A 27414-nucleotide genomic window follows, 5' to 3' on the forward strand; every position below is an offset into this window, starting at 1 on the left:
ACAGAGAAAGGAGCCTCCCTTGAGGAAATGCCTCCATGAGATCCAGCTGTAAGGCTTTCTCTCAATTAGTGACCAAGAGAAGGAGGGCCATCCCTGGGCTGGTAGACCTGTGTTCTATAAGAAAGCAAGCTGAGTAAGCCAGGGGAAGCAAGCCAGTAAGAAGCACCCCTTCATGCCTCTGCATTAGCCCCTGCCTCCTAGTTCATGCCCTGTGTAAGTTCATGTCCTGACTTCCTTTGGTGATGAACAACGATGTGGAAGTGTACGCTGAATAAACTCTTTCCTCCCCAACTTGTTTTTTGGTCATGATGTTTTGTGCAGGAATAGAAACCCCGACTAAGAAAATAACCTTCATATGGGGACCATTTGCTACTTCCTTAAATGTACCCTGTAAGGAACCGCAGCTCTGACTGGTAGCTATCAAATGCAGAGGCAATGAACAAAAAGAGCGAGCCCTGAGTTTTAGAGCAGCTCTTAGGTGTGGCAGAGGTACCCAAATTCTTTATTTGAAGAAATGATACAAGTTAAACAACTCAAGCAGATGTTTTGGTGCAACTTATCGAAAGGATTAAGGCAGCCTGACATGCATGCACTGCCTCAGTGACCAGTAAAGTCACGTGGCTCTGGGGAAGTCAGCTTAGCTCCCATCACGGTGTCTCAGGGTGTGCTTGTCAAAGAGATATTCTGCCATGCCAGGTTCAGAGACTCTCATCGCTTGTAATTCGGTCACGTGATCACCCAGTTCCTTAATGGATATCACCTGTTCATTCAGATAATGCGTCTCAATGAAGGCACATACGTGGGGCTCATTCTCGTGAGTAGCCAGTTTGTGAAGTTCCAGTGGTGACTGATTCACACTCTTTTCCACGTGCAGTGCACACTGCATTGCATTCAGCTCGCTCTCTCTTTCCTCGTGGCCTGGTTTCTTTATATCCCGCAGGAAGATGCGGCCACCCCGTTGGTTCTGCAACTTCATCAGTTTCTTGGCGTGTTCTCTCTCCTCATGAGATTGGTGGAGAAAGTATTTGGCAAAGTTCTTCAGAGCCACATCATCCTGGGCAAAATAACAAGACATAGGCAGATAGACGGAGGAGGCATACAAGTCCAGGTTGGTGGCAGCCTCCGAGTCCTGGTGGTAGTTCTGGCGCACTTGTGAGGAAGATGCGGTGGCGATGCTGGAGCCACGAAGTGAAGAAGGGCTCAGGCTCACAGCAGCTGTCGGGGTCGGAGGGGCAGAGGACCGGCTCTGTTCAAGCACGGATGAAGCAGGAAACCACCGTGACTCTGAGCTAGAACGACTGGTCAGGTGATGGTATTTTTACCCACTGGGTAGGGGTAGGGGGTTCATTGTGATGGTTGAGCAGATGGAGTATCACCAAATTCTAGCACTGTGTTCTTTGTGAGTACAAGTGCCTGGAAGGAAACACACTTTATGCCAAACCCACTGCAAGGTCCATTAATTGATCAGAACTTCAGTGATGTGGAAGGGATGGGATGTTGAAGGTCAAGAGCCAAATTATCCAGAATCATCCTTAGCCCCCTGTCCAGTCATTTATTGTCCTCTTCTGTCTGTGTGCTAACATCATTGTGAGCATTAGGTTTACCTTCTGGGATCCACCAAGAGACCCCTAATTCATAGCAACCAAAGAACTAAGAATGCCTTTCAGATAGCATCCGAAGCTCAGAGTTCCCCACCTTTCTGTGACCTGTCTATTTTATGTTTCTACCAATGTATTTTAAAAGCCATTTTGATTTATGATTTTTCTGTCCTGTTACTATGAAACTTCAATAAAACTGTAGCTTATTGGAGTGTGAGATTTGGAATAACCTAAACCCGTGTTGCTGGAGTATGGTGTTCACATTCGCCTCCAGGACAAACTCTCTCTTATGCCTCTCAAGATGAGTGCAGTTTTCACTGACAGCCCTATGAGGAGAACAGATGTGAACGGGAAAGTTGTTGCACACCAAATAAGCAAAACAAAGAATAAAGAATGAGCATCTCTAGGCGACCAGAAGCCACCCCAAATTCACCAATTTAACCATTACATTTTTCTACCAATTATGCAGTTCCAATTATTGGTAGGTTTTTTTTTTCCACCTCTAACCATCACTGAAAAGTTAATGATTAGTAAGAAATGGTGGTGTTGGTGGACTGATCTTAGAAGTCACATTAGCATCTTCTGGTCTACACCCTGGAACTCAGTTCCCGGTGTCTGCCTGTAGGTTTAATGTGGCTATTGAGAGTACCACCATCTCAGGTCAAGTCCCGTGCCTCATACACAGAAGGCGCTCAGCACATATTGGTTGCACTGCCTATCGGTGAGCTGTGGAAGACTTAGCCTGCCCCTAATGAATGGTCGGAGAAGATTCCAGGAAAGAACTTGAGAGTCACAGGGAGGCGTGTTATCCTTTGTTCTCTTGACTACTTTCTGCCTCAAAATGTTTTTATATGGCTTAAATGGACTGATTAAGGGCAGAGGTGGAAAATGAGCCCAGGTCTCACCACATAATTACTTCCACCCCTATGAACTTAACTCATAAAATCAAGGTCAAATTGTAAATAGCTAACCACATAGACTCTCCTGTTCCTAGTCCTAGCTATAGTGGTGTAGAACAGGGGGAGACACCTGTAGCTTTGTGGGGGTCTCATACTAACTCTAACCATCAAAGACAGAGAAGACAGGGAGCTCAGAATTCAAACTTAGTCATTGGATTTGGGGGTGTCTCATACTAACTCTAACCATCAAACACAGAAAGAAGACAGGGAACTCAGAGTTTAAACCCAGTCATTGGATTTTTATTTGTTGGGAACCTCTGCATTATTTTAACTTTAAGCATGCAGAGCCCCCGAAGCACAGGTCTACAAGCTATAGGTTTTAACTGCAGAAGGGGAGAAAAAAGGAAAATGATAAAAAGCCCTCACAGTGCAGCTATCTGATGGGCTGAGTTATCTCCCCTCCCCCACACAGGCACAGTCATGTGGTGACCATTTTTTTTTCTTTTCCCGGCGAAAGATTTTTCTGTCTTTTAAAGGGGATGACAAACACTTTTTACAAAAGGGAGGAGGAAAAGAAAGGCACTTGTGTCCTTACCACAGAATAACAACACCGTAGATCACGCCGGCTGAAGGCTCCATGTCTTATAAACACAACACACCGCGTTACTCCGAGTGACTTATTGTTTCCCTGCATCGAGCAGCAGGCTCCGAATATATTAATGATTCATGCTTGCCTTGGCAGAACATCATGTATACTAATCACAGGAAACCAAGCGTACAAGGGCACTTTAAATGCATTTGTCCAGTTAATAGTTTGACTTAATCTGATATTTCATTGGGTCGCCGACCTTTTCATTATAGGTAATGTACAGCACAAAATGTATGGTTGACACCCAGATGAATCAAGAGAGTGGCTTCCTGGTTACCAAGCAACATGTGCTGCCTGCTTTTTCCTGCTGCATAATTCTGTCCATTCTATGTCTGTGTGTTCTTTCCACTGATGAACGTCAGTGTAGCCCTGTGAGCATGTCTGTACATGTCCACGTGTGTTTGCATGTGCATGTGTGTGTGTGTGTGTGTGTGTGTACGTATGTGTGTTGGGAGAAACTCTACAGACACCAAGTAGCTCATTTATGTTGCTTTTTATAGGCACTGAGCAATAGGCTCCCATCATAAACAACTATGCTGGAGTTAATACTCAATAAACAGTGTGGTTTATAAGCAATTAGGGACCCGGATCTCAAAGTAAGATAGTTCGGCAGAATGCGAGCAGCCACCCCACAACAATGCAAAGTAAGAAGTGCAGCTTGTTAAAAGTGTCATAATTCTCATTTAAAAAACAATTAGCAGTTTGGTGAATTTTGGTCTGCCGAGCACCAGAGCCTCTTCATCAAATGGAAAGAAAATCAAAGAGCTGCCTCTCAGCTTTACACAGCGGACAGCGCCTGCCCAGAAAGTGCAGCTGTGAATAAAGAGGTGAACCGGTGTTTTCCACCCTTTTGCTCATCAACCCAAAAGTCCATTGACAGCATCCACATGGGCTCTGCCAGCTTTTTAAAAGAAACTAGGCAGCTCTTCTTCTGCCTTTGTGTTTCCCTGAAACTTTGTAGGTTAATAAAATAACACCCCCCTGTAGGTCTTTCTTTAAACTTCATTGTTTTACTTTCAACACACACACACACACACACACACACACACACACACACACACACACACACATTTAGTGGGCACACGGGTATCACTGCTGTGCATCCTCATTGCTTTGGAGGCATCCTGTCACATGATTTCTGTGTTCAGTGCCTGTGTCTTTCCCCCAGTGTAACTGGACCTAACATGACTGTTTTTTAAATACACTTTTAAATAATGTAAGCCTCCAGCACTGTGTTGAGGGACAGGAAGCTGGAAAACATCACTGCATTTCCATTCTCAGAGGCTTTCCACTCCAGGCAGGTTGATCTTCAACCTCGGTCCTCTTTGAAGAGCATCTTGGACTGAGTGTAGAGTAGGTGGGTTCTATTGGTCACCTAAAGCCATGTGTTAGACTCTTATCCAGAAGTTGAATGCAGCCCTATTTTAATAGAAAGAGGGTTGTGGACATAGCTCAATTGGTACAACGCTTATCCACATGCTCAAAGCTAGGGTCTGAATGCCAGGACAACATAAAGCAAGGGTGGTGGCATACACACACACCCACAATACTAGAACTTTCCGTTCATCCTTTAGCTTTCTCTTGCTGTACACTTAAGAAAAACACTCATTCAAGACAAAAATCATAGCCATCAGTCTCCAGACCACACTGAACAAGTTCTTTCCGGAACACCAAAGCAACAGCTACGGGATGGCAGGTTGTTGCTAAGCTAGCCAAAGTAGTAGATGACTCTCTGTACAGGGTATTGTGTAATCCCAATCTGACACAAGAGAGAGTCATCCCGGAAGACAGAAGCTCTGTCGAGAGTATATGCCCTCCAGACAGGCCGGGAGGCAAACTTATGGGGAAGTTTCTTAATCAGCGAATGGTAGAGGACGGACTAGCCCAATGTGGATGGTACCACGCCGGACAGGTTGTCTGGGAGTGCATAAGAAGGCAGACTGAAGCAAGCTAACAGGAGCAAACCAGTGAGCATCACTTCTCTATGGTCTCCTATTTGGTTCCTGTCTCTAGGCTTCTGCTGTGAGCTCTTATCAGGACTTCCTTTGCTGATAGACTGTGATGTTGGAAGTATGAATGATGTATGAAGTATGAAACCCTTCCCAAGTTGCTATTGACCATGCTCTTAAAAAATATTATTTAATTACATCCCAAATGCTGGCCCCCTTTGGGTACCCTCTGGCAGAGTTCCTTCCCCCTTTTCCCTCCCCTTCATCTCTGAGAGGGAAGTTCTTCCAAGCATCCCCCCACCCCAGTGCATCAAGTCTCTTATTACAGGAGCATATTGGCACATGCCTTTAATCCTGGCACTAAGGAGGTAGAATCAGGCAGATCTTTATGAGTTCAAGTCCAGGCTAGTCTATATACAGAGCTCTGGAACAGCCAGTGCAACAGAGAGAAATCTTGTCTCGGTGCAGGGGCGGGAAACGTAACAACAAACCCTAAGACATTTTTTTCATGTTAAAGTTCTATTGAGGTCAGGGAATTGGATTTAACAGACACAGGAAAACTTAGAACAGGATAATACTGAATATAAATGCATACTTAGTAGTCAGGACCCTCTTCCATAAACCACCGTGAGAGTTATGCTGGTCTTGTGCCTCCTTGAAAACGCCTCTTTCCCCATAGCTAGCTTAGTCATGGCAACTCGAAATTCTCATTTGGGTGCAGAGAAAGATTTATGGAAGTGAGAAGTACAGTAAATATTGACTGTGGCGACACGGAGGTCAATATTTACCTCAAGGGACAATAAATCCTGATATCCACCAAAAACATAAAGTCAATATTTCCAGGGTGGCGTCAGATGCATCCGAAATGTGCTTGCCTGGAGGAGCCGGAAATAGTTCGCTACAGAGACTTTGTTCCTTGGCTTTGCAGTTCGTGTTAATATTTAAAGGGTGGATTGTGAGGGCTACGGAAGCAGCATTTCTATGTTCTTAGTTTGAAAAGATCAAGAATTGGCCATCCACCTCAAACACATCTGCCTGTAAACTTTTATGTTGGAAACATTTTTTTTTTTAATTCCTCATCTTTCTCCCTTGTAAGTGACAAAGGGGGACGATGTTAACAGCCCTTCAACCCTCTTCAGTATTGCACACAAGGGGAGTAAAAGGGAAAATCGGTTTCACTGAACATTCTGGAACCCAGGCTATAAAAGCTTTGTCTGTTTTCACAAATAGCGATGTACTTTTAAGTCATTGGTTTTCCAACCACCTCCTTTAACTATACCATCCTTACTCTGATCAATCTGATGAATCCTTAAGCAACTGGATAAAAAGCAACCCCGGAAAGATTGTTATAAGAATCCTTTCCAGGGCCCCAACTACTTTTTGTGTGTGAGTTGAACACAGGAAGCCCTTTCTGGAGGGGGGAGGGTAACTGTGTCCGGAGGTGTGGGGAAGGTGAACACTTCAGTTCCAAACAACAGCAGGGGCTAATCTGTCCGGCTCTGCCAATGTCTGCCTCTGCTGCAGCCTGGAAGTCTTGGGTGGAGGAGCTGTCTGTCTGTCTGAGCTGTTCAGCGTGTTTTAAAACTCTTTAGGAAGTGGTCCCTGTGTTTCCCTGCAGCTAAGAATGCAAGCAGAGCCCCGAAAATACATCCAGCGGAGGTCACTGGAACCCCCTTGCCTTGAGAACAGGTTGCTGGTGAAGACTTGTCTTGTTTGTAGTGTTGGGAAATGGAGTCTAACGCATGTTAGGCAAGCTCTCTGTCACCCTGCCACCTTCCAAGTCCACTGAAGGTGCGAATGGAGAAGAACAAGGGGAGCTCCTCACCTCTTAACCTCCCTACGGGGAGACTGGGAGTGAGCATCAGTAGAAGGAAGGGTTCCAGAATGGCTCCTCTGAAGTGCTCTGGTGCATTTCACGCAGGAGAAATGCAAGTTCAGTTTGCGCAGGGATTGCACATCAGGCCCCAGATGGTGATGCTCATCTCTCAGACTGGGGACAGGGGCCACGTGGGGAAGTTACTGCTGAGATTCAAGCCTAAGTCACCCGCTGGTTACATTCCTGGTTGTGTCTCAGATAGCTTTCAATTACCTGTCTATCTGTCTGTCTGTCTGTCTATCTATCTATCTATCTATCTATCTATCTTTAATTAATTATATGGGCTCCAATCATGATCACCTCCCAGTCTTCCTATGTCTTGTCCTCCTCCATATCTATCTATCTTTAATTAATTATATGGGCTCCAATCACGATCACCTCCCAGTCTTCCTATGTCTTGTCCTCCTCCATCACACCCACCCTGATACCAAATTCCAACTCCTGCAAAAAAAAAAAAAAAAAAAAGAACAAAGCATAACCATTTTGTGCTGTCCATATTTACCCACTCAAAATCCTAGTGGTCAGTTCCAGATCCCCACTCAGGGAGAATGTGTCTTTCTCTATATTCATCTGTGGCCAAAGCCATCACCTGAGGAGAGCCATAGGCTTGCTGGTGGGGCCAGATCTCCCAGGGCCGGTGATGGTTTATTTCTTCCTTTCCTCTTTACTTACACTCTATACTTAACCATGCTGGGGAAGTCAGCCAATTAGATAGCTTCGCTCTTGGATTTTGTTCACTTCAAATTTAAGGTCAACTTGAGGCTTCTCTTATGTGCTTAGAGTCCCTTGAAATTGTCCTGATGAGGCAAAAGCTACAAGGAGAATTGGGGAGCTGAGCTAGCTGGCTCCTGGTATCCTACTAGGAAATGTTACCAACCGATGATATATTCATACAGGTTGTATTGGGTAGCTCTTGGTGCCTCAGTGGAGCAACAAGGTAAACAGACAGGAGAATTTGTCAACTGGCCTAATTCAGGAGACAAAAGAAACTTTACATTCAGTCAGATCTCTTCTCCATCTTTATTTCTCCTAAAGAATATTTGCTTTCTTAACCAGGAGTCCTCGCCCTACCTTCTTGCAAAAGTGGAGGTGTCTCCATAATTTTGTAATGATTTGCAGAAGCTTTCCTTCTCCCTATTAAAAATTAAATTACATTTCTTTGTTTTTGCGTGTGTTTTTGTCCCCGTGCCACTGTGTACGTGTGGAAGATGGAAGACAATTTTCAAGAGTTTGGTTTTCTCTAACCCTGTGGATCCCAGGGACTAAACTCAGGAAGTCAGGCTGGGCATCAAGGGCCTCTGTTGTCTCTGCCATCTTGCTGGCCTGCCTCTTTCAATTTAGTGGGACCGAACGCCAGAATCATCAGTTCACACTTGTGAGTGACACTTGGGGGATACTGACTGTTGAACAGATTTGGACCGATGCTTCCTTTTAGCCCCCAAAGATAAGTGTCCCCATTATCACTGCGATCTGTGAGTGTCTTCCCCTACTTGCAATGAATGACATGACAGTCTGAAGAACTCTCTGGCTTCTCTCCCCCCCCCCCTTATTTTCTGAATGGCATTCTAGATCAGTTTTGGGCTATGTCAGTCACATTTATTTATTTGTTTATTCATTTACTTTCTTTGGTTTTAAGACAAGGTCTCATTCCTTAGCCCAGGCTGTGCTAAAATTTCCCATGTAGCTCAGGCTGGCTTTGTAGCAACAGTGGTCCTCTGGCATCATCCGCCACATTCCACAGTAAAAAGACTAAGCAAACCACTTCTATACTGTACTCGTACAACGGTTAAGATGCTAAATTGGATCTTTCATCTTTCAAAATCCTAATCAAGATAAAAGGCTTCCCTTTTCTCCCCCACAAACCATTTCCCAACTTGCAGCTCTAGTACTAGCTATTCCCCTCAAGTTCTGTATCTCATCTCTCTCTGAACTCACAGTACTCTTCCGTCCAGAGCCCCTGTGCAACACTGCTCAGTTTTTTTCACTGTTTGAGATGAGTCTGCATGTAGGTATTAAGATATCTTTAAAGCAGGCTACGTACCTTTGCTCTCAGCAATCTGCAGTCAATACACGTAATAGACAACGCTGTTTGTAATCTTTCAGAAACCAGATCAGATGGATGACAATTGCCCTTTGAGATCACCCATAGACGGAGCAAATCTGCAACTGTTCTGTTCCTAATGTCAGTATAATCCTTTCTTGTTCCATCATTGTACCACCAATGTGCTCCTGAAGCAAGCCTGTCCCCGTTATGTACCCATAATCTGTGCTGGTTCCTTTTAGCAACCAGCCTAACACTACCTAGAATCACTTAGCAGGATGCTTTCAATTTCTGAATTATTGACATCAAGCTGCCCGCTGGTCACATCTATGGGAGACTGTCTTGATTGTTAATTGATTTATGAAGACTGTGGGAGGCACCAGTCCTGGGACTTGGACTGTGAAGTACAGAAATGCCGAGCATTGAATGAGCAAGCAAGCATTGTGTGTGCATTCATTTCTTCCCCACTCATAGCTGTAAATGTGGTGTGGCTAGGTCCTCTCTCTGAGACTTCTCTGATGGTGTGACCAGCTATTTCAGGCTTCCCTCTCTGGGGCTTTCCCGCATCAATAAACTATAAACTGAAATTATTAATCTAGTAAGTCTCCCTTCCTTAAGTTGGTTTTTGTTAGAAAATTTTACCACAGTAGTAGAAATGAAACAGTATCTCTAAGTTTCTTTTACATCTGCCCATGATGTTTTAATGTTTACAGATTAGTATTAGCATTGTGTGGGTACATTATAAGGGTGGGCACATGTAGCATAGTCTTAGTGTGGAGGTCAGAGGACAGCCTTGGTTTTCTCCTACCCTTGCCTGGCTTCCATGAAGTGATATCAGTTCATCCAGCTTGTACAAAAGCGCCTTTATTCACTGAACTATCTTACCAGCCCTACTTTTAAATTTATAAATATTTGGACACTTCTAAAAAAGCACTCACTTATAAAGCATTTATTTGAACTTTGGAAATTTTGACCTCAGTGAACCTAATCTACTCTTTTCCCAGTGCCTATTATTTTCCTGGGTATCCTTTGAACAATCTTATTTTGGAAAAAAAATGCCACTTTCAGGAAAGAGACACTGACATTTCTGACCAAGACACCTTTAATAATTTATGTGCAAATATTCCAATATTGTTAAACTCCAAAAGCAAAAAATTTTATGATAGGTCTATAACTAACTCCTCAATGAGATGGATCATTTATTATTTATTTTATTATTTTGAGAGACTTAAAGGTCCTGATGTCACAGCATGAATATATGCATATTTAATACTTTTACTGCAAATGTATTAAAGATCGCTATTTACTCTGAAGAAACACTGTATAGTATAGGAACTGATTCAAAGGGGGAAAACCTGTCTCCTTGAGTTACAAAGTAAACAAATTCTACAAGCTCTTAAAAACTGGGGAGGTGGCAAAGGAGGGTCCCAAGTGTGGTGACAGCTGACTCCTTGAAAGTATTATGGGTCATCTCCCATAATCTAGAGGTTAGAAGTTTTGGGTTGACAGTATAGTCACTTTCCGTTAATGGTGGCAAACATTACTGCTGCAGGCTAGAGCCCAGCCAAACACAGTAGAAAGAAACAGAGTTCAACATGTAGCTCTCATTTTCAGTTTAACCAACTCTCTGATCTACATTGTTATCAAGTGTGAGGATTAGTGGAGTGTTGATACCCCTCAAGAAGATGAAGGCTTTATATTGTTAGTATTTGGCTTAACTGTTAGGGTTCTAGACTTCCGTGCTCCTGGGCCTTGATCTTGATGTGCTAATGGGCTATACCAGTGCACATCATAAAGAAGACAAAATGATAAGACCAGTAATTAAGGGGATTTCTAAAACACAATTCGTAAAGCAATACAGGAGAGACAGAGCATGTACATTGATTTATGAATGTCCAATAATTTCATTGAGGGGCATGAGACAGCAGGAAGAGATATTAGGAAATTGTCAATGGCAGAAGATGTGGTAAATGTGGGTGGTGAGGGTCAGAAGCCAGGATACTAGACTCTTCTAGCTGTCGGGTGGCTTGGAGACTATCTATCAATGACCTACACATCTCTTTGTATTGCTCTGACAACTCTGGATTTTTTCTTTCTCTGGCTTCAGCCAACCAGAAAGGTCATGAGACTTATAAAACAAATGGCTCCTTCCAGCGACCACTTTTCATTCCTATTAACAAAATCAGAACTGAGCGTTGCTGTGCAGGCCCTTTCCCCCAGCACTTGGGAAGCAGAGATACATGGGTCTCTTGTGCGCTTAGGCTAGCCTGATCTACCTAGCAAGCCCCAGGATATCCAGGACTGCATAGAGACATCATCTAAAAACAAAACAAACCCTAATCTAACACTTCTGTTCTTTGTTTTGATTTTTTCCAGTTTAACAAATTTTACTTTTGTCCTGGGGACCTTAACCTTGTCCTGGTCCCTATGGTACTGGTGTTGTGGAATCTCTCATACATTTATTAACCACTACCTGGTAGCACTCATGTTTATCTTACCATTGATATTTAAAAATATACACTCCTTCATTTGCTGTAGGCTGGGAGACAGTCGTGCCTCTTTTGGCCTTTCAGTTTCTTTGGTTGTTCATGGCTGACTTGACAGTGACAGCAGAAATGTCATAGGTCCATTCAGCACGAGCCACCGATTTTCTGCAGAAAACTCGGGGACAAATGTCCACAATCAACCTCTTTATTTTGGAATTGCCACACAATTTGTTGGGCTGGCCGATTTCAACTTTCTAAATTCTCTGTAGGGGCAGACCCCATAGCTGGCCCCATCTTTCCTAATGATGCCAACCTTCACAGAGCATTTATGCATCTTGCTGTGATCTATTCCTGGAGAAGAACCTGTTTAGGATTTTTGATTCACCCCATTCCTTAACTGTGTAAACTGAGTCATAAATCCATTGCAAATAGATTGCTCTTGAACTCTTATATCTAAGTGGTCACTTGCTGTTTATGTTTATTATAATATTGACTCATCAATATATTGGTTGTACATTGATGCAGTAGAACTATGATATGGTGATATTTAAGTTTAGAACTTGTGTAATCGTTACAATAAGATCTTTAGGAGTTTAGGAAGAATAGACCAAGCACCTCATAAGAAGGAATTAACAGTGTGCTTGGTGCAATCGGTGTTATTTATATTACAGTATTGTGTGCTTTACCACCATTAACTTAGACACAGTTCTGAGCTACACTTTTCAGTCTCTACCTGCACCAGCACAGGAAGGACTAGTGAAAAAAACTTATTTCAACATCAGTCATTTCCCCAGGCTCCCGATGTGAGTGTGTTGCTGACATCATCAGCATTGCGACCTTGAGAAAGCTATACATCCTCATCACTGTGCCTTAGTTTTCCAATCTGTAGATTCTGAGAGTAGCTAACTGCTTTTCAGAGCATGTGGAAGATTATGGATAATTTATGAGATGCACTTTCTGTAAAGTCATTGGCTCCTGTAAGTATTTACCATACTTTAGATTGCATCATCTAATAAGCAGGGGGATGGAAATCTATTGAACATTTTAAATATTCCCCCAGTCCCCCCCCCCAGGCAAAGGAAAATGTGATTCTTTCCTAACTACACGTTGTTTATATAATCACACCAACTGAGCTATATTGGAAATATGTACAAAATGCTTTGGGTGTACAATGGTAGATTTCTAAAACAGGGATTTTAGTCAATACCCTTGTTCTTAAGTACTTTATAAGTTAGCCACACACCTAAGGATGAGGAAAAGCACACACTGAGGAGGAAGAGTGCCAAATGGCTGGACATGCATTGCTGTGTAGGCACACAAATGTGAAATTAATAAAGGCCCTGGACAGAGGCCCTTTCGTTTGTTTGTTTGTTTGGTTGGTTTGGTTGTTGTGTTTTTACTGATATGGGGTTTTCTTTCTCATTTTTTCCCCTGCTTTTCGGGCAGTAATTAGGGGACCAATTGATAACCTTTAAAGTCTTTAGGATTCCAAAGCTAGTATATAATGTCCTAGCTAAGGGAAAAGAGATGTTCTAGGACAGTATGGTTTTCAAAGACCTTTGATAAGAGAAAATTTAAACATAGTCAAAGTCTGAGGATTCTCTTGTCTCCATCTTCAGTTCCTCTCAGCAGTGCTGGGGTTACAGGTGTGTGCTTCAGTCTCTGGCCGCACATAGACTACAAGGACCTGAGTCCACTCTTCATCTTCGGTTGAGAGGCACTGTACCCACTCAGTCATCCACCCCACCCATAGATTATTTAAATATCAAACCTTATCAAGAAATCTGCAGAGAATGTGCCTCTGGGGAACCCGGAACCAGTGCATGACATGGATTAGGAGGTGTGGCCTTTTTGGAGGAAGTGTGTCACTGTGGGATGAGCTTTGGGGTTTCTACAGCTCTCTCTCTCTCTCTCTCTCTCTCTCTCTCTCTCTCTCTCTCTCTCTCTCTCTCTCTCTCTCTCTCTCTCTCTCTCCCTCTGTCTCTCTCTCTAATCTAGATATAGAACTTTGGCTTACGACTCCGGCCAGCAAGTAGCCATACTTTCCATCATCCTGATAATACGATAAGCCACTGAAATTGTAAACCTCCCCAGTTAAACACTTTTTTTAATAAGAGTTGTCAAGGTCATGGCATCTCTTTACAGCAATAGGACAATGACTAAGACACCTTGGTTAAAAAAATATATGACTGACGTAGGCATGATCATAATATTCACAACTAGTGTGCATGCTATATTTTTCTGTTTCTCTTATCTTTTTAAAATTTTGAGACAGTTTTATATTTCCCAGTTCGACCTGAAGCTTGCTAAGTAATGGAGAATAGCCTTGAGCTCCTGATCCTCACACCTTCAACCTCTTAAAATGCTGATGTTGCATCTGCCAGCACTCCCATCTGCTCTTTCTTTTCATTCACCTGGCATATAAATTATGTAAATGGTTAGAGTACAACCACTGGAATTTACTTTTTAGGGGTGACATTATTTATATTTTCATAGTGACTAATGCCACTATGATGCATTACTAAAACCTAGATGATATAACATAGTGTATTACAGATTGATATCAAGGTGATACATAATTGAACAGTATAGAGTGGGGTGGGGACAAAGTTTTGGTAAGGCAGGCGAGGGGAGATTCAAGAGGAGAACGTGGAGGCAGACGTAGATGTTTCTCTTGGCGCATCTCTATATGGATAAAGATTGTTATAAATATTTTATAAGGGGTGGAATTGTACAGGATCATTTGACTTATCTAGGTGGGCGAATTATGTCCTACCAATTTTATCAGAGTATTTTGGTGTGTTCTTTGATGTGGCAGCTCAATTGAGTTCAAAGAGGGAATAATGGTGGGAAGCACAGAGCCTCCCACGGAGTTGGGATGTATGTGTGCAAGGCTTGGCCACAACCCACCAATGGAAAGTGAGTGAAAACAACATGCTGGGGTGGTTGTGGACCACCCAGATCAAAAACAAGCAGGGTAGGTGGAGTAGACATGTGGCAGAGTCACAGCTGGGTCTAGTACTCAAACATTTTCACTATTTACTGCAACATTGTATAATTAATTCTTCACACTTATGGAGTCTAGTTGTCAGAATCAAGGATATCTGTAGGGCATTGCTTTCTCTCTCTGTAGACTCTGGAGAATCTACCTTCATCTGTTTCCGGTTTCTGGTGGCCCAAGAAACTCCTGTGGTAGTCTGACTCTGATCTCTATCACATGTTTTTCTTCCATGCATGTCCGTATTTTTCTGTGTCTTCTCCTCTTTTAGGGACACTAGGCATTGGATTCAGGCCTACGTTAAGCAGCACATTCTTAGTCAGTTCAACAATTTCATTATCACTAGCATTTTCTGCAAACATTATATTTTCAAGTAAGGGCACATTCTGAGGGTCTGTGTATGTGTGAAGACAGTGAGGAGCACTATTTACCATTTCTTTAGATGGGAAGCTATGAATGGCAATACACATGGAGTACACCGATGCTAAGCTTGCTTCAAATAAATATTCTCGTCTGTTTCCTCAAAGGAGTGGTATGATTCTATAGTTCAGAGTAAGTCTACATCTGAGTATTTTCAAACTCTCCTGATGATCTTAATAGAACTCGTGGGTTGACAATCACTGAGTCATATGAAGTGGGGTGTGGGATGTGGTTCAGTTGAGTTTGAAAATGCAAAACCTTTCTCTACATGCTTGTACTGAGAATTTACAATGATAGTTGGTGCTTCTAAAGATTTAGGCTTCTATAAACTGAATCACATTAAAATTCCTTCATTTATCTATCTACCTTTTTATAGCATGGAATAACAAACCCAAACCAATTGTAACAACCAAAAATTATAAGTGGCAACAAATAAAAATAATGGTTAAAGAACAGTTTATTTTTTCAGACTCATTTGCACATGAAGGGGTTGTCAACTTAAGTGCCTTAATAAAAATAATTCTCAATTTTTTAAAAATATCTTCTTGACAGGCTGTGAATATTGTGGTACATACAAAACAGCAGGGACATAATTTTGGAGTGACAACATTTTATGTCCTGAACATGTAAAAAGCAAAAACAAAAATGTTGAACATATGAAGGAAAACCAAAAAAAAATCCTCTCAACTCATTTTTAAAAATCAACAACACATGCTCAGTGGCAAAATGTTCTTTCAAGTATCAAATTTATGATTAACCTCATTATTAGACACATGTTGATATTGTCAGAAGTTATTACTACCTAGTAAGTGCCTGAATTTTCTATCCTCAGTCAAGTACATTTAATCTATTTTGATCTGGTGATCTCTAATGTAACAGTAAGGGCGGAGAGAAGGAACTCTTCTTCCACTCAGTGTTGAGTGGAGGTTCTCTTCAAAATGCCTGAATGTGACCTAATATATATTTAAGATTTACTTTGTTTCTACATTTGTGTGTGTGTTTGTGGGGGGGGGAAGGAGGGAGGGAGGGAGGGAGGGAGGGAGAGGGAGGGAGGGAGAGGGAGGGAGGGAAGGAGGGAGAGAGAGAGAGAGAGAGAGAGAGAGAGAGAGAGAGAGAGAGAGAGAGAGAGAGAGAGAGAGAACATACTTGTGTGTTCAGGTGCCTATACAGATCAAAAGAAGGTGTTGAATCTCATGGAGCTGGAATTATAGGTGGCTATGTAATGCCTAATATGGGTGCTGGGAACTCATCTCTGGCTTCACTGTTCTTAACTTATGTGCCATGATCACTTTAGTCACACCCTTATCTAATTTAGATAAAAGAAAGGAAAAATCCACGCTCCACTGCTGTTTAAACACAAAAACTAAACTTCAGTGTTGGGTTAGTCCTCAATTGTAGTACTGATTTGTTTTCAGATTACATGTTCATCTGGCTGTGTCCTGCTACCTTAGGAATAGCTCCTACAAATAGATCATGAGGCTCTTTAAGCTGTTGTAATTTCCCTAAAGATCGCAATGGCTGATATTGTCGAGGGAGAAGGAAAGCATTCCTGTGCAAGGTCATGGGCATGAATCTGAAGAAATTTGAATTCTGTCACAGAAACTTTACATGGCAACGGGTTATAAACCTGGCTATCGGGCTTCACAACACTGGAGAGAAACACGGATGAATCTTTTTTCACTTTCAAGCAAGACTGTGTCTATTTTCTTCACAGTTTGGAAGCTTATTGTCCATTTGTGGTGCTCTTACACTTCTGTCTCAAAGACTTCAGCCTTTCTTTCTATTCTCGTTTCCATAAAATTTCATTCTTGGAAATAAAAAAATAAAACACTAAAGCCACTAAAATTAAAATACCTTTTTTACTTCTTCCACCTGGGATTACTTCAGATGGAACTGGCACATGGAGTATTACCTCCTTCTGGAAGGTTCTTCTGCCTTCATGCCCCTGTGAAGTACCATCTGGAAGCTCTGAGGCACTGTAGTCCTAACAGCCTGCCTCTCAGAAACTTTCGAAATTTCTCCAAAGAGAAGACTCACATTTTAAGGCTGATGTTAACTTCGCCTTTTTCATCATCAAGGGGTAGGATTAGAGCTACTATATGGCTTGTCCATCTCCAAATGAGATTTCTGACTTGATAAGTCTGAAGCAGACCCCTCCCCCTTAAACTAGCAGTTTTCAACCTGTGGATTGTGACCCCTTTCACAAGGGCTGCCAAAGACTATCAGAAAACACAGATGTTTACAATTCCATTCATAAAAGCAGAAAAATTATAGCTATGAAGCAGCAATAAAAGGAATTTTGGGGATCATCACGACAGGGGGCACTCTGTCAATGGATGACAGCACTGGGAAGATTGGGAAGCTCTGCATTACACAGTCCTAGGATAGCATAGTTCACTCTTTCTCCTTTCATCCCATCTCTGCAACAGCCCAATGTAGGAGCTATTTTATTTATGCCAGTGTTCAGTGATGTACAGAGAGAGAGACTAAGGAAAGAGAGATGATCAATTAATTTGTTAAAGGTTACCCAATAACTAAAGTGCAGTTTGAAGAACTATGAGTTTTCAGGCACGAAGCAGACTGAACTTAAATTGTAATTTAGTTCCTACAACCAATCCAATTTCTGCCTCCTCTGCATTTATGTTTGGAGAAAATTCCCTTGAAACAGTATATCAAGAACCAGGGAAAATAGAAGATATGGAGTTCAAAAGATAAGAAAATAATGCTGTCACCTCACTCTTTTAACCTATACCTGGGGGTTGATATATCAAATCAGTTCATGACCAAAGGACAGAGTAGCTCTTCCTGTTTTGTGTTGTTTGTGCTTTTTTTCAACTTTGCCATTTGTAGCTCTGGGGTTACAATGGGTCTTGAAGCAGCTTTATTTGCATTTGTCTTAGGCCTGATTACTCAAGGAACCAGAGAAGGATCTTAAAGCCTCAACTGTGTAGAAAACAGTAAGCAGATAGCAGAGTCCCCAGTCTCTCTGGTGCACATGACTTGGCAGCATTGTTCACGGACAGCAGAGGATGCTACTGAGCTGAGTAGCTCTGTGTGGCTGTGTCCCACCCCCATCCCCAGCTTGGTCATTCAAACAGATCAGTTCTGATTTTAGCAGACCAGGCAGGCTTATCAAAATATTCTTACTGGTTCAGAGCGTACCATTAACCCCTCCACCACCAACAACCTAAATTTCCTTGTTTGTGCCATTGCTGGAGTCATCTGAGAGGCTAATCACAAGGACACAGTGAGCTGGCAGATCTCAGGTACACCTGACACAGGTAGACAGCACACTTCACTCCACATTCAGTGTCTGCCCACGAGAATTGCTTTGGTTTAAAGGTGTGTGTGTTTGTGTGTGTGCGTGCATTATCTGTATGCAAACACACACATATTTACACACACACACACACACACACACACATATCAAAGATTAAACACATCTTCTCCCACTGAGGCCTAACCAGACAGTCCTTTGTTCTATATGTGCCAGAGGCCTCTGACCAGCTAGTGTATGCTGCCTGCTTGGTGGCTCAGTCTCTGGGAGCTCCATGGGGTCTGGGTTAGTTGAAATTGATGGTCTTCCTATGGGGTCGCTCCGCCTTTCAGCTTCTTTCCCCTAATCCAACCATAGGGCTCTCTAACTTCAGTGCCATGGTTGGGTGCAAAGTACCTACTTATGTATCAGTCAGCTGCTGGGTAGAGCTTCTCAAAGGACAGTCATGCCAGGCTCCTGTCTGTAAGCACACTGTAGCATAGACGTTCCAGCCCTTAGTGTCCCCTATCAGATGGATCCCAAGTTGGGCAGGTCATGGGACCATCATTCAGTCTCTTCTCCATCTTTGTTCCCGCAGTTCTTCTAGACAGAAACAATTCTGGGTCAGGAACTTTTACCATAGGTTACTTACCCTCTCTTCCAACTTGAGGCCCTCTCAATCTGAGAGTGTCATGCCTCTGAAGTCTTTTGTACTCTCTAGAGGTTCTTCCACATCCCTTTTCGAGAGGCTTCTTATTTCCATTTATTCTCTTGGCCCCATGGACTTCTCTCCTGTCCTCTCTCCTCCAGTATCTGATTTGGTTCCTCCTTTCCCTCCAACTTCCCAATTCCACCCAGGTTTCTTCCTTCCTCTGCCTCTTGTGCTTATTCCCTTCCCCCTTCTAAGTGGGGTTGGAGCCTCTTCACTTGGGCATTTCTGTTTGTTAGACTTCTTACGGTCAGTAGGTTTTACCCTAGGTATTCTTTACCTTTTGTCTAATATTCATTTATCAGTGAGTACATATCATGCATGTCCTTTTGGGTCTGAGTTACCTCATTCAGGATGATATTTTCTACTTCCATCCATTTTCCCAGACAATTCAAGATGTCCTCATTTGTAATAGCTGAAGACTATTCCATTGTGTAAATGAACCACATTTTCTGTATCATTTCTTCTGTTGAGGGATATCTGAGTTGTTTTCAGTTTGTGGATATTACAAATAAGACTGTTATTAACATGGTGAAACATGTGTCCTTGTGGTATGGTGGGGCATCTTTTGAGTCTATACCCAAGAGTGGTATAGCTGGGTCTTCAGTTAGAACTATTTCCAATTCTCTGAGGAACCTCCAGATTAATTTCCAGAGTGGTTGTACCAATGTGCAATCTCACCAGCAAGGGAGGAGTGTACCTCGTATCCCACATCCTTGCCAGCATGTGTTGTCTGAGCTATTCTGATTGGTGTGAGGTGGAATCTCATGGTTGCTTTGACTTGCATTTCTCAGATAAGTAAGGACTTTGAACATTTCTTTAAGTGCCTCTTAGCCATTTGAGATTCCTCTGTTTTGAACTCTCTGTTTAGCTCTGTAACCCATTGTTCATTGGGTTATTTTGGTTTTTGGAGGTTGACTTTTTGAGTTCTTTATATATTTTAGATATTAGTTCTCTGTCAGATGTAGGGTTAATAAAGACTTTTCCCCAATCTGTAGATTGCCAATTTTCTTATTGGTATTTTATTTTGCCTTATAAAAGATTTTCAATTTCATGAAGTCCCATTTACCAATTGTTGATCTTAGAGCCTGAGCCAATGATGTTCTGTTCAGGAAAATTTCCCCTGTGCCAATGAGTTTAGGGCTCTTTCTCACTTTCTCTTCTATTAGATTGAGTGTTTCTGGTTTAATGCTGAGGCCATTTATCTACTTGATCTTGAGCTTCGTGTAAGGTAATAAATATGGATCTATTTTCATTCTTCTATATATAGACCACCAGATCTGTTTTCCACTGTATGTTTTTGCTTCTTTGTCAAGGATCATGTGTTTTCTTTGTTTCTAAATGGTTGATTTCAGCCCTGATTTTGACTATTTCCTGCTGTCTACTCCTCTTGGGTATGTTGCTTCTTTCTGTTCTAGAGCTTTTAGGTTTGCTTTAAATTTGCTTGTATGGGATCTCTCCCATTTCCTTATCAAGGCACTTAGTGCTATGAATTTTCCTTTTAGAACTGCTTTCATTGTGCCCAATAAGTTTGGATATGATGTGTCTTCATTTTCATTGAATTCTATAAAGTGTTTGATTTCTCACTTTATTTCTTCCCTGACCAAGTTATCATTGAACAGAGAGCTATTCAGTTTCCATAAGTATGTGGGTTTTTCTGTTGTTTTTGCTGTTACTGAAGTATAGTCTTAGTCTGTGGTGATCTGATTGAATAGGAATATTCCAGTGTTCTTGTATGGTGTGGCTTTCTTTATTTCTAATTATATGGTAAATTTTGGAGAAGCTTCCATGAGGTGTTGAGAAGGCATAGTCTCTCGCTTTGAAGTGAAATAATGTGTAGATATCTGTCAAATTCATTTGGTCCAAAGCTTCTCTTAGTTTTACTGTGTCTTTGTTTAATTTCTGTTTCAATGATTTGTCCATTGGTGAAAGTGGGGTGTTGAAGTTTTCCACTATTATTGTGTGAGGTTCAATGTGTTTTTTTTTTTTTTTTTTTTTTTTTTTTTGAACTTTAGTAAACTTGCCTTTAAGAATGTGTGTGTCCTTGCTTTTGAGGCATAGATTCAGGATTGAGACTTCATTTTTCCTTTGATGAATATGAAGTATCCTTCTCCATCTCATTTGATATCTTTTGTTTGAAAGTCTATTTTATTGGATATTAGAATGGCAACTCCAGCTTGTTTCTTGGCATCATTTGCTTGGAAAACCTTTTACCTACCTTTTACTGTGAGGTAGTTACTGTCTTTGATATTTAAGTGTGTTTCTTTTATGTAGCAAAATGCAGGATCTTGTTTACATATACTGTGGTAGAACCTTCCCCGAATGAGTAAATATTTCAGGGGAGCAATCACTGGGCCAGGTGTAGGCAGAATTTTTGGGGTAGAAGAAAGGAGAAGAAAAAGGTGACTTGCTTTTGGATGGCAAGAGATAGGAGGACAACATTTAGCTAACAAGAGCCCACAGGTTTAGATGGCAAATTTGGCAAGATGTAATACCAGAGGAGTTATATTCAAAATAGCTTACAAAATTAGGATGCTAGTTGCTGTGCCCAGTGATTGAGTTACCTGTTGATTCCAAACTAAGTGTGTGTGGTGTTTTTCTTTGTGGAGTGACTCAACTGAGTTCCAGAGACAGGTACAGTAGTGGGGCACCCCAGCCAGCCATAAAAATTTGGATGTGTGGGGCTGGAATAGCAGCAACCTTCCATGGGAACTTAGCAAATTGGGTGAAGAGATTTTGGGGCTCCAGGTAAGAGAGTCTGCCAAGATGAGAACAGGCCATTCCTGTTGGTACCCTGCTAAACAGACATATAATTGTTGGTTCCTGTTATTTTCTTTGCTGGAGGTGGCATTATGTATGTATGATTCTATTCTTTTGGGTTTGTTGTGATCTGTTTAGTTCCTTAAGTGTTCTTGAGTGTAGTTACTCTCTTTGTGTTGGAGATTAATTCCAGTATCCTCTGTAGGGCTGGATTAGTATTTTTTACATTTTTTCATCATGGAATATCTTGGTTTCTTGATCTATGATGATTGAGATTTTTGTTGGGTATAGTTTCCTGGGCTGGCATTTGTGTTCTCTTAGAGTCTGGATGACACCTGTCCAGATCTGGCTTTTAGAGTCTCTGTTGAAAAGTCTGATGTAATTCTAATAGGTCTGTCTTTTTATGCTACTTGGCCTTTTTTCCTTACATCTTCTAATATTTTTTCCTTGTTCTGTGCATTTAGTGTTTTGATTATTATGTGACAAGAGGGTCTTTTTTCTGGTTCAATCTATTTGGTGCTTTGTAGAGCTCTTGTATTTATGACCATCCCTTTCTTCAGGTTAGGGAACTTTTCTTTTGTGATTTTGCTGAGGATATTTTCTGGCCCTTTGAGTTGGGAGTCTTCACCCTCTTCTATTCCTATTATTCTTAGGTTTAATCTTTTCATTGTGTCCTGAACTTTGGGATATTTTGGGTTAGAAGCTATTTACACTTTGTATTTTCTTTAGTTGACATGTCAGTATCTTGTACAGTATCTTCTATGCCTGAGATTCTCTCTTCTATCTCTTGTATTCTGTTAGCGATGCTTGAATCTGTAACTCCTCACCCCTTCTCTAAGTTGTCCATCTCCAGGTTTGCCTCCCTTTCAGTTTTCTTTATTCTTTCTATTTCCATTTTTACTTCTTGAACCATTTTTGTTCAATTCTTTCATCTGCTTGATTGTATTTTCCTGTATTTCTTTAAGAGATTTGTTTCTTCTTTAAGAACTTCTATGCTTGCCTGTGTTTTCCTGTATTTCTTCAAAGGAGTTCTTTATATACTACTTAAAGACCTTAATCATCATTATGAGATCAGATTATAGGTCATTATCTTGCTTTTCATGCATGTTAGGGTAGCCAGGGCTTGCTGTGGTAGGAGAACTGGGTTCTGATGGTGCCTATTGCATTGGGTTCTGTTGTTTATGATCTTACACTTACTTCCAGCCATCTGGTTTTCTCTTGTGCTAACTTCCTTGAGTGTCTCTGGCTAAAACGGGTCTCTTTGGAGGCAGGTATAGTTCTGTGACCTGAAATAGGGTTGGTTTCTTTATAGGCTGGCAATGTTGGGTCTGGTTAGGGCAGACCTTCTGTGTCTCTGGTTATAGAAGGCCTTCTGTGCCCCTGGTTACTGTGGACCTCCTGAGAGGCTTACAGGCTGTAATATTTGGGCAGGTATCAGGTCATTTGTTTGGCCCAGTTGGGAAAGTGGGCTGGAAAAAGGGTGGAGTTCTGTGTCCTTGGTCAGTGCAGATCTCCTGGGAAGCACACAGGATGCAGAGGTAGGGTGGGTATTGACCTGGCTGCTAATCTGGCCTAGGTGGGGACATGGGCAGGAAGGAAGATGGAGCTTGGGTTGGGGATGGGGCAGTGGGAGTAGGTCCGGTATCAGCTGGGTTGGTATGGGTTTTGGGTGAAATTCTCACCTGTGTCCTTGGTCACTGTGGCCTCCTGGGAAGCACAGAGACTCCATTTTGGGAAGGTATCCAGAATGAATTTTAAACTGTGAACCTGAACAACATTTTACTTCCTTAAGTTGTTTCTTGTGACGGGTTTGGTCACAGAAGTGAGAGAAGTAACTTATCAGACATCTAAGAAACTCCTTTAGTAGTGTTGCTAAATGAATTGCTCCCTTTCCCATCCTCTCCTTTATTTTTTTCCCATAGATGCCCTCTGAAATGCAGAAAATAAAGTAGGAGGCATGCCTTGCACTTCTCTTCTAGCCCCAAGCCTTAGAGATAATTCCAATAGCAGAGAATCCAATGGGAAGAAAGAAAACATGAGGGAATCTCTATGTTACTTAAACTTGTTACAGTTTAATGTCCTAGACTGAAAAGCAAATGATCCCTTGGACTATTAGGAAGAAGACAACAGTATGTAATCTTCTGATTTTTATTCTTTGTATTTGTATTTTATTTATTTTTGTGTGTATTTAGAATAAAGAGCAAAGAGTAGGGATGAACCAGGCAGGCACCCCTCAGCTGGGGCCTCAGAAGCAGTTTCTTAAAACTTCTTTTTTGCATATTACTATCACTTCTTTTCTTTTCTGCTCCACAGAGTTATAAAAGAAAGAACTTGCTATTTGTTAGCTGTACTTAGTTGACTACTGTCCCATCTGGGACCTCAGAATGTGATCTTATTTGGAAATAGGGTCTTTTTAGTTGTCCTTGATGAGGAGGTCATGTTGAATCTGTGTGGATCTTCATCCAGTAAGTGGCATCTTTATAAGAAAAGGGACACAGAGGAGACAGTCATGTGAACAGGGACAGACAGAACAGGGGTGGAATTACAAACCCATAAAGGCCAAGGATTGGTGATAGGTAGTGGGTAGGTAATAGGAATGTTGTATCCCTGATTTTAAACTTTTTTTGCATCCAAAGTTTTTGTTGTAATATAAAAGAACACATACACTCACACATAAGCCCAAAGTGCCCCATTTGAGGATATATCAATACAGCTTCAGTTTTTCTATCTTCTGGTAGCACTAAAGAGAACCATTATGGTTTAATGTGAAAGGTTAAAGATAGCACTCAGCATACAGCAGTTAGCATAGAAAGACCAGCACCATGATCACCAGGGTCACCAGGGTCACTTACCTTGTTAATAATCATCTCTCAGATATAGGCTCTGTACTGTACTGCCTGTCCTGGTGCACTCTAGGACACGTAGAAAATGAAGATAAACTACCTCTCCTCAGGGTTACAAACTAGGGTGTAGGTGTCTGGGAGGAGTTCAAATTATACCTGAGTAAGAAATACATTTCCATCAGCATAGAATAAGAAAAGATGGCATCCTCCTTTTTTTTTTTTTTTTTTTTTTTTAACCCTCGGGAAAGATGTCAAAACCCTAAGAATATTCTTAGGTATTTATGCAAACTGTTCTGTGACACTAATAGAAATGACCAAAGGAGGTGAGGTGACCCCAAAGCTTGAAAATGCCTTGTTACTCTCTGGGGCACATAGCCCAGGATATAGACTGCTGATTTCATTAGGAGAAGGGTCTGTCAGAGTACAGGTGACATGTCAGTGCAGAAGCTCACAGAATACGGATCCTACTGTTTATCAAGTCACCTATGGGACTATTACCCAGCTTACTTATTTGATCTAACCTCTGTTCATCTTCACAATAATTCTACTAGATGAGTATCGTTATTGCCATTTTTATAGATAGGGTGACTGAATAGGTGAAAGGTTACTTGAATGGCCCAAGTTCCTGCTGCTAATGAATGGTAAAAATGCTTTCCAAACACAGATATGATAGATTATAAATCTATGCATTTACCAGTGTGCCATGTTTAAATGTTTTAAACCGCTTCAAACATCCCAGTCTCTGGGAAAGTTCTGAGCAGGATTGCTCCTTGACCTCTGAGCTTACACAGGCCAAGCCTGCTCAGATAGCAATCTTATTAGGATGGCAGCTGTCACAAACCAACTGGGACTCTTCTCTTCCCAATGATCAGTGTCATCATTGCTTGAGAATTGGATATGATATAAAAGAGAGAAAATCCTTAGAGCACATGAATACATGCACACTTACTGATATCTATACACAAACACACACAACACTCACAATTATATTGACTCCTACCCAATGGTTGTGGCCCCCAAAGCAGCAGAGTTGGTATATTAAGGGTACATATCTTGTCTTTCCAGAGTGGGTTCTAGCTGCCGTCTCCTGAACTCTTTTGTCAGCTGCTGCAGCTCCGTTAGCTTCTTATGGTACCAGATAATACTTCGGTCCTCTGTTGACTTAATTATCTGTGCTATCAAGTGCACACACATCATCTCTGGCAGCCTCTATAAATTATGGCCAACACTTTACAGAGACAACCACAAAGACTAGACCAGATACACTCCCAGTTTATAATTTTAATATTTGCCTGGCAAATGCAGCATCTATAAAAAATAATTCCTCTGGGAAGAATGCAATGTCTAGGATAAAGCAGCTTTTCATCTAATAGATGTAAGGTATCCATACCTGTCTGTGAAACAGGAAGAGAGCACAACCTAGAAGGGAAGATTCCAACCTTTATCCAAGCCTTTTGCTCCATAGGGCATTAGTAGTCATTGTCCTGCCTGATTTACTGTCTGTGCTTACACAGTCTACCTGGATTGGTGCTTCCTTTGATACTACAAGGAAAAAGACAGCAGAGGTATATGATCTATGTGTATTTCTAGAGGAATATTTAGAATGAAGGACAAAAAGCGGAGAGATGAGCCAGGCAGGCAACACTCAGCTGGGGAGACGGGGTTGTGAAGCAGCTTCTAAAAGCTCCTCACTGTATTGCTTCTTCCCACAGTCATGCTTTCCACGGATGAATGGAAATTACTCTTGTCAGTGCACTGAGCTGAGCGGTGCCCCATCTGAGAATACAGGACGTGATCCTATTGGAGTGGGGTCTTTGTGGTTATTATTACTTATAAGAGATCTTATCAGAGTAGTTTGGACCGTAGTCTAGTGACTGGTTCCTAATTACAAAAGAAAAAAATACACTGGAGACTCACATGAACACAGGCTGGAACATCACAACTATAAAGTTAACAAAAGCCATGGATTGTGAGCAGCCACCCAAAGGTAGGATCAAGACATGGTCAAGGTTTTCTTTGAAGCCAGAAGGAGAATGTAGGTTGAGACCTTGACTTTACACTTCCTGCTTCTAGAACTGTGAGCAAAGATGTCTCTACTGTTTTCACTGACCTCACTGCAGCAACTGATGCGAGAGGCTGGTGTTCTAAGGGTTTGGCAACCCTCTGTATATTTAAAGATGTAGGGTTCTTTTAATCATTGTGGAATAGGATTTAGACTTAGGAAAGAGCTGAGAGGCATAGGATGGGGAAGGGCTATGGAAAGGGAAACGAGCACAAGACAGAAAGTACTAGATCCAATGAAGAGAAGGATCATGTTTGCAAGAATGCATTATGTCTCCAGTCACAGGGCAGACGGTATGTGTGAAGTCCCCAGAAAAGCTCCATTGATTCTGCTTCTCACAGACAGCCACATGGTGCTTGCTTCTCAAAGCCAGTGTGTTAAATCATTCCTTTTGTGCTATGAAGTGCACACCATCTTCTCTCCAACTCAATAGATTAAACACAAAGAAGTCAGGGAACTTATTCATGCTCCCATGGCTAGTGATGAGCAAGGCCAGGCTTCCAGCAGGCACTTGACCTCAAGGCTCATTGTTGAATTCAGCAAACTGTCTAAGCATCTATCTACCACTCTTTCCTGAGTATTTTTTAGGGCTTGTCTATCTTAGTCAACATCCCTGTGTGTGTGTGTGTAAGAAGAATGATACCTAGGTGGAAGTTCATCTCTGCTGACTGACTGCCACTCTTTCAGTGGTGCCTGACCATGTCCAAGGGTCATCCCCTGTGTGGAACATCTTTCCACATAGTCACCTTTTGTTTTTGGCACTTGCCACTGTGGCATCTGTGTCACTGTGACTTAGAGTTAAAATATTAGTACTCATCATCATCATAATGCTGGATACAATAAAAAGTGACCCAGAGAGTATTAAACC

At 41.8% G+C, this 27414-nt stretch overlaps 1 protein-coding gene across 1 annotated transcript; it reads right to left on the reverse strand.

Moving 5' to 3' along the window:
* Positions 1–637: 637 nt before the first annotated feature.
* Positions 638–3136, reverse strand: LOC308422010 (ferritin heavy chain-like; the record flags this gene model as incomplete). Its single annotated transcript, XM_080918491.1, has 3 exons — positions 638–1246; positions 1861–1924; positions 3093–3136. 3 exons carry the CDS (start codon positions 3134–3136, stop codon positions 638–640), a joined length of 717 nt encoding a protein of 238 aa, XP_080774617.1.
* Between the last annotated feature and the right edge of the window lie 24278 nt (positions 3137–27414).

This window comes from Micromys minutus, assembly GCF_963924665.1.
Source record: "Micromys minutus genome assembly, chromosome: 6".
Taxonomy (NCBI): Eukaryota; Metazoa; Chordata; class Mammalia; order Rodentia; family Muridae; genus Micromys; species Micromys minutus.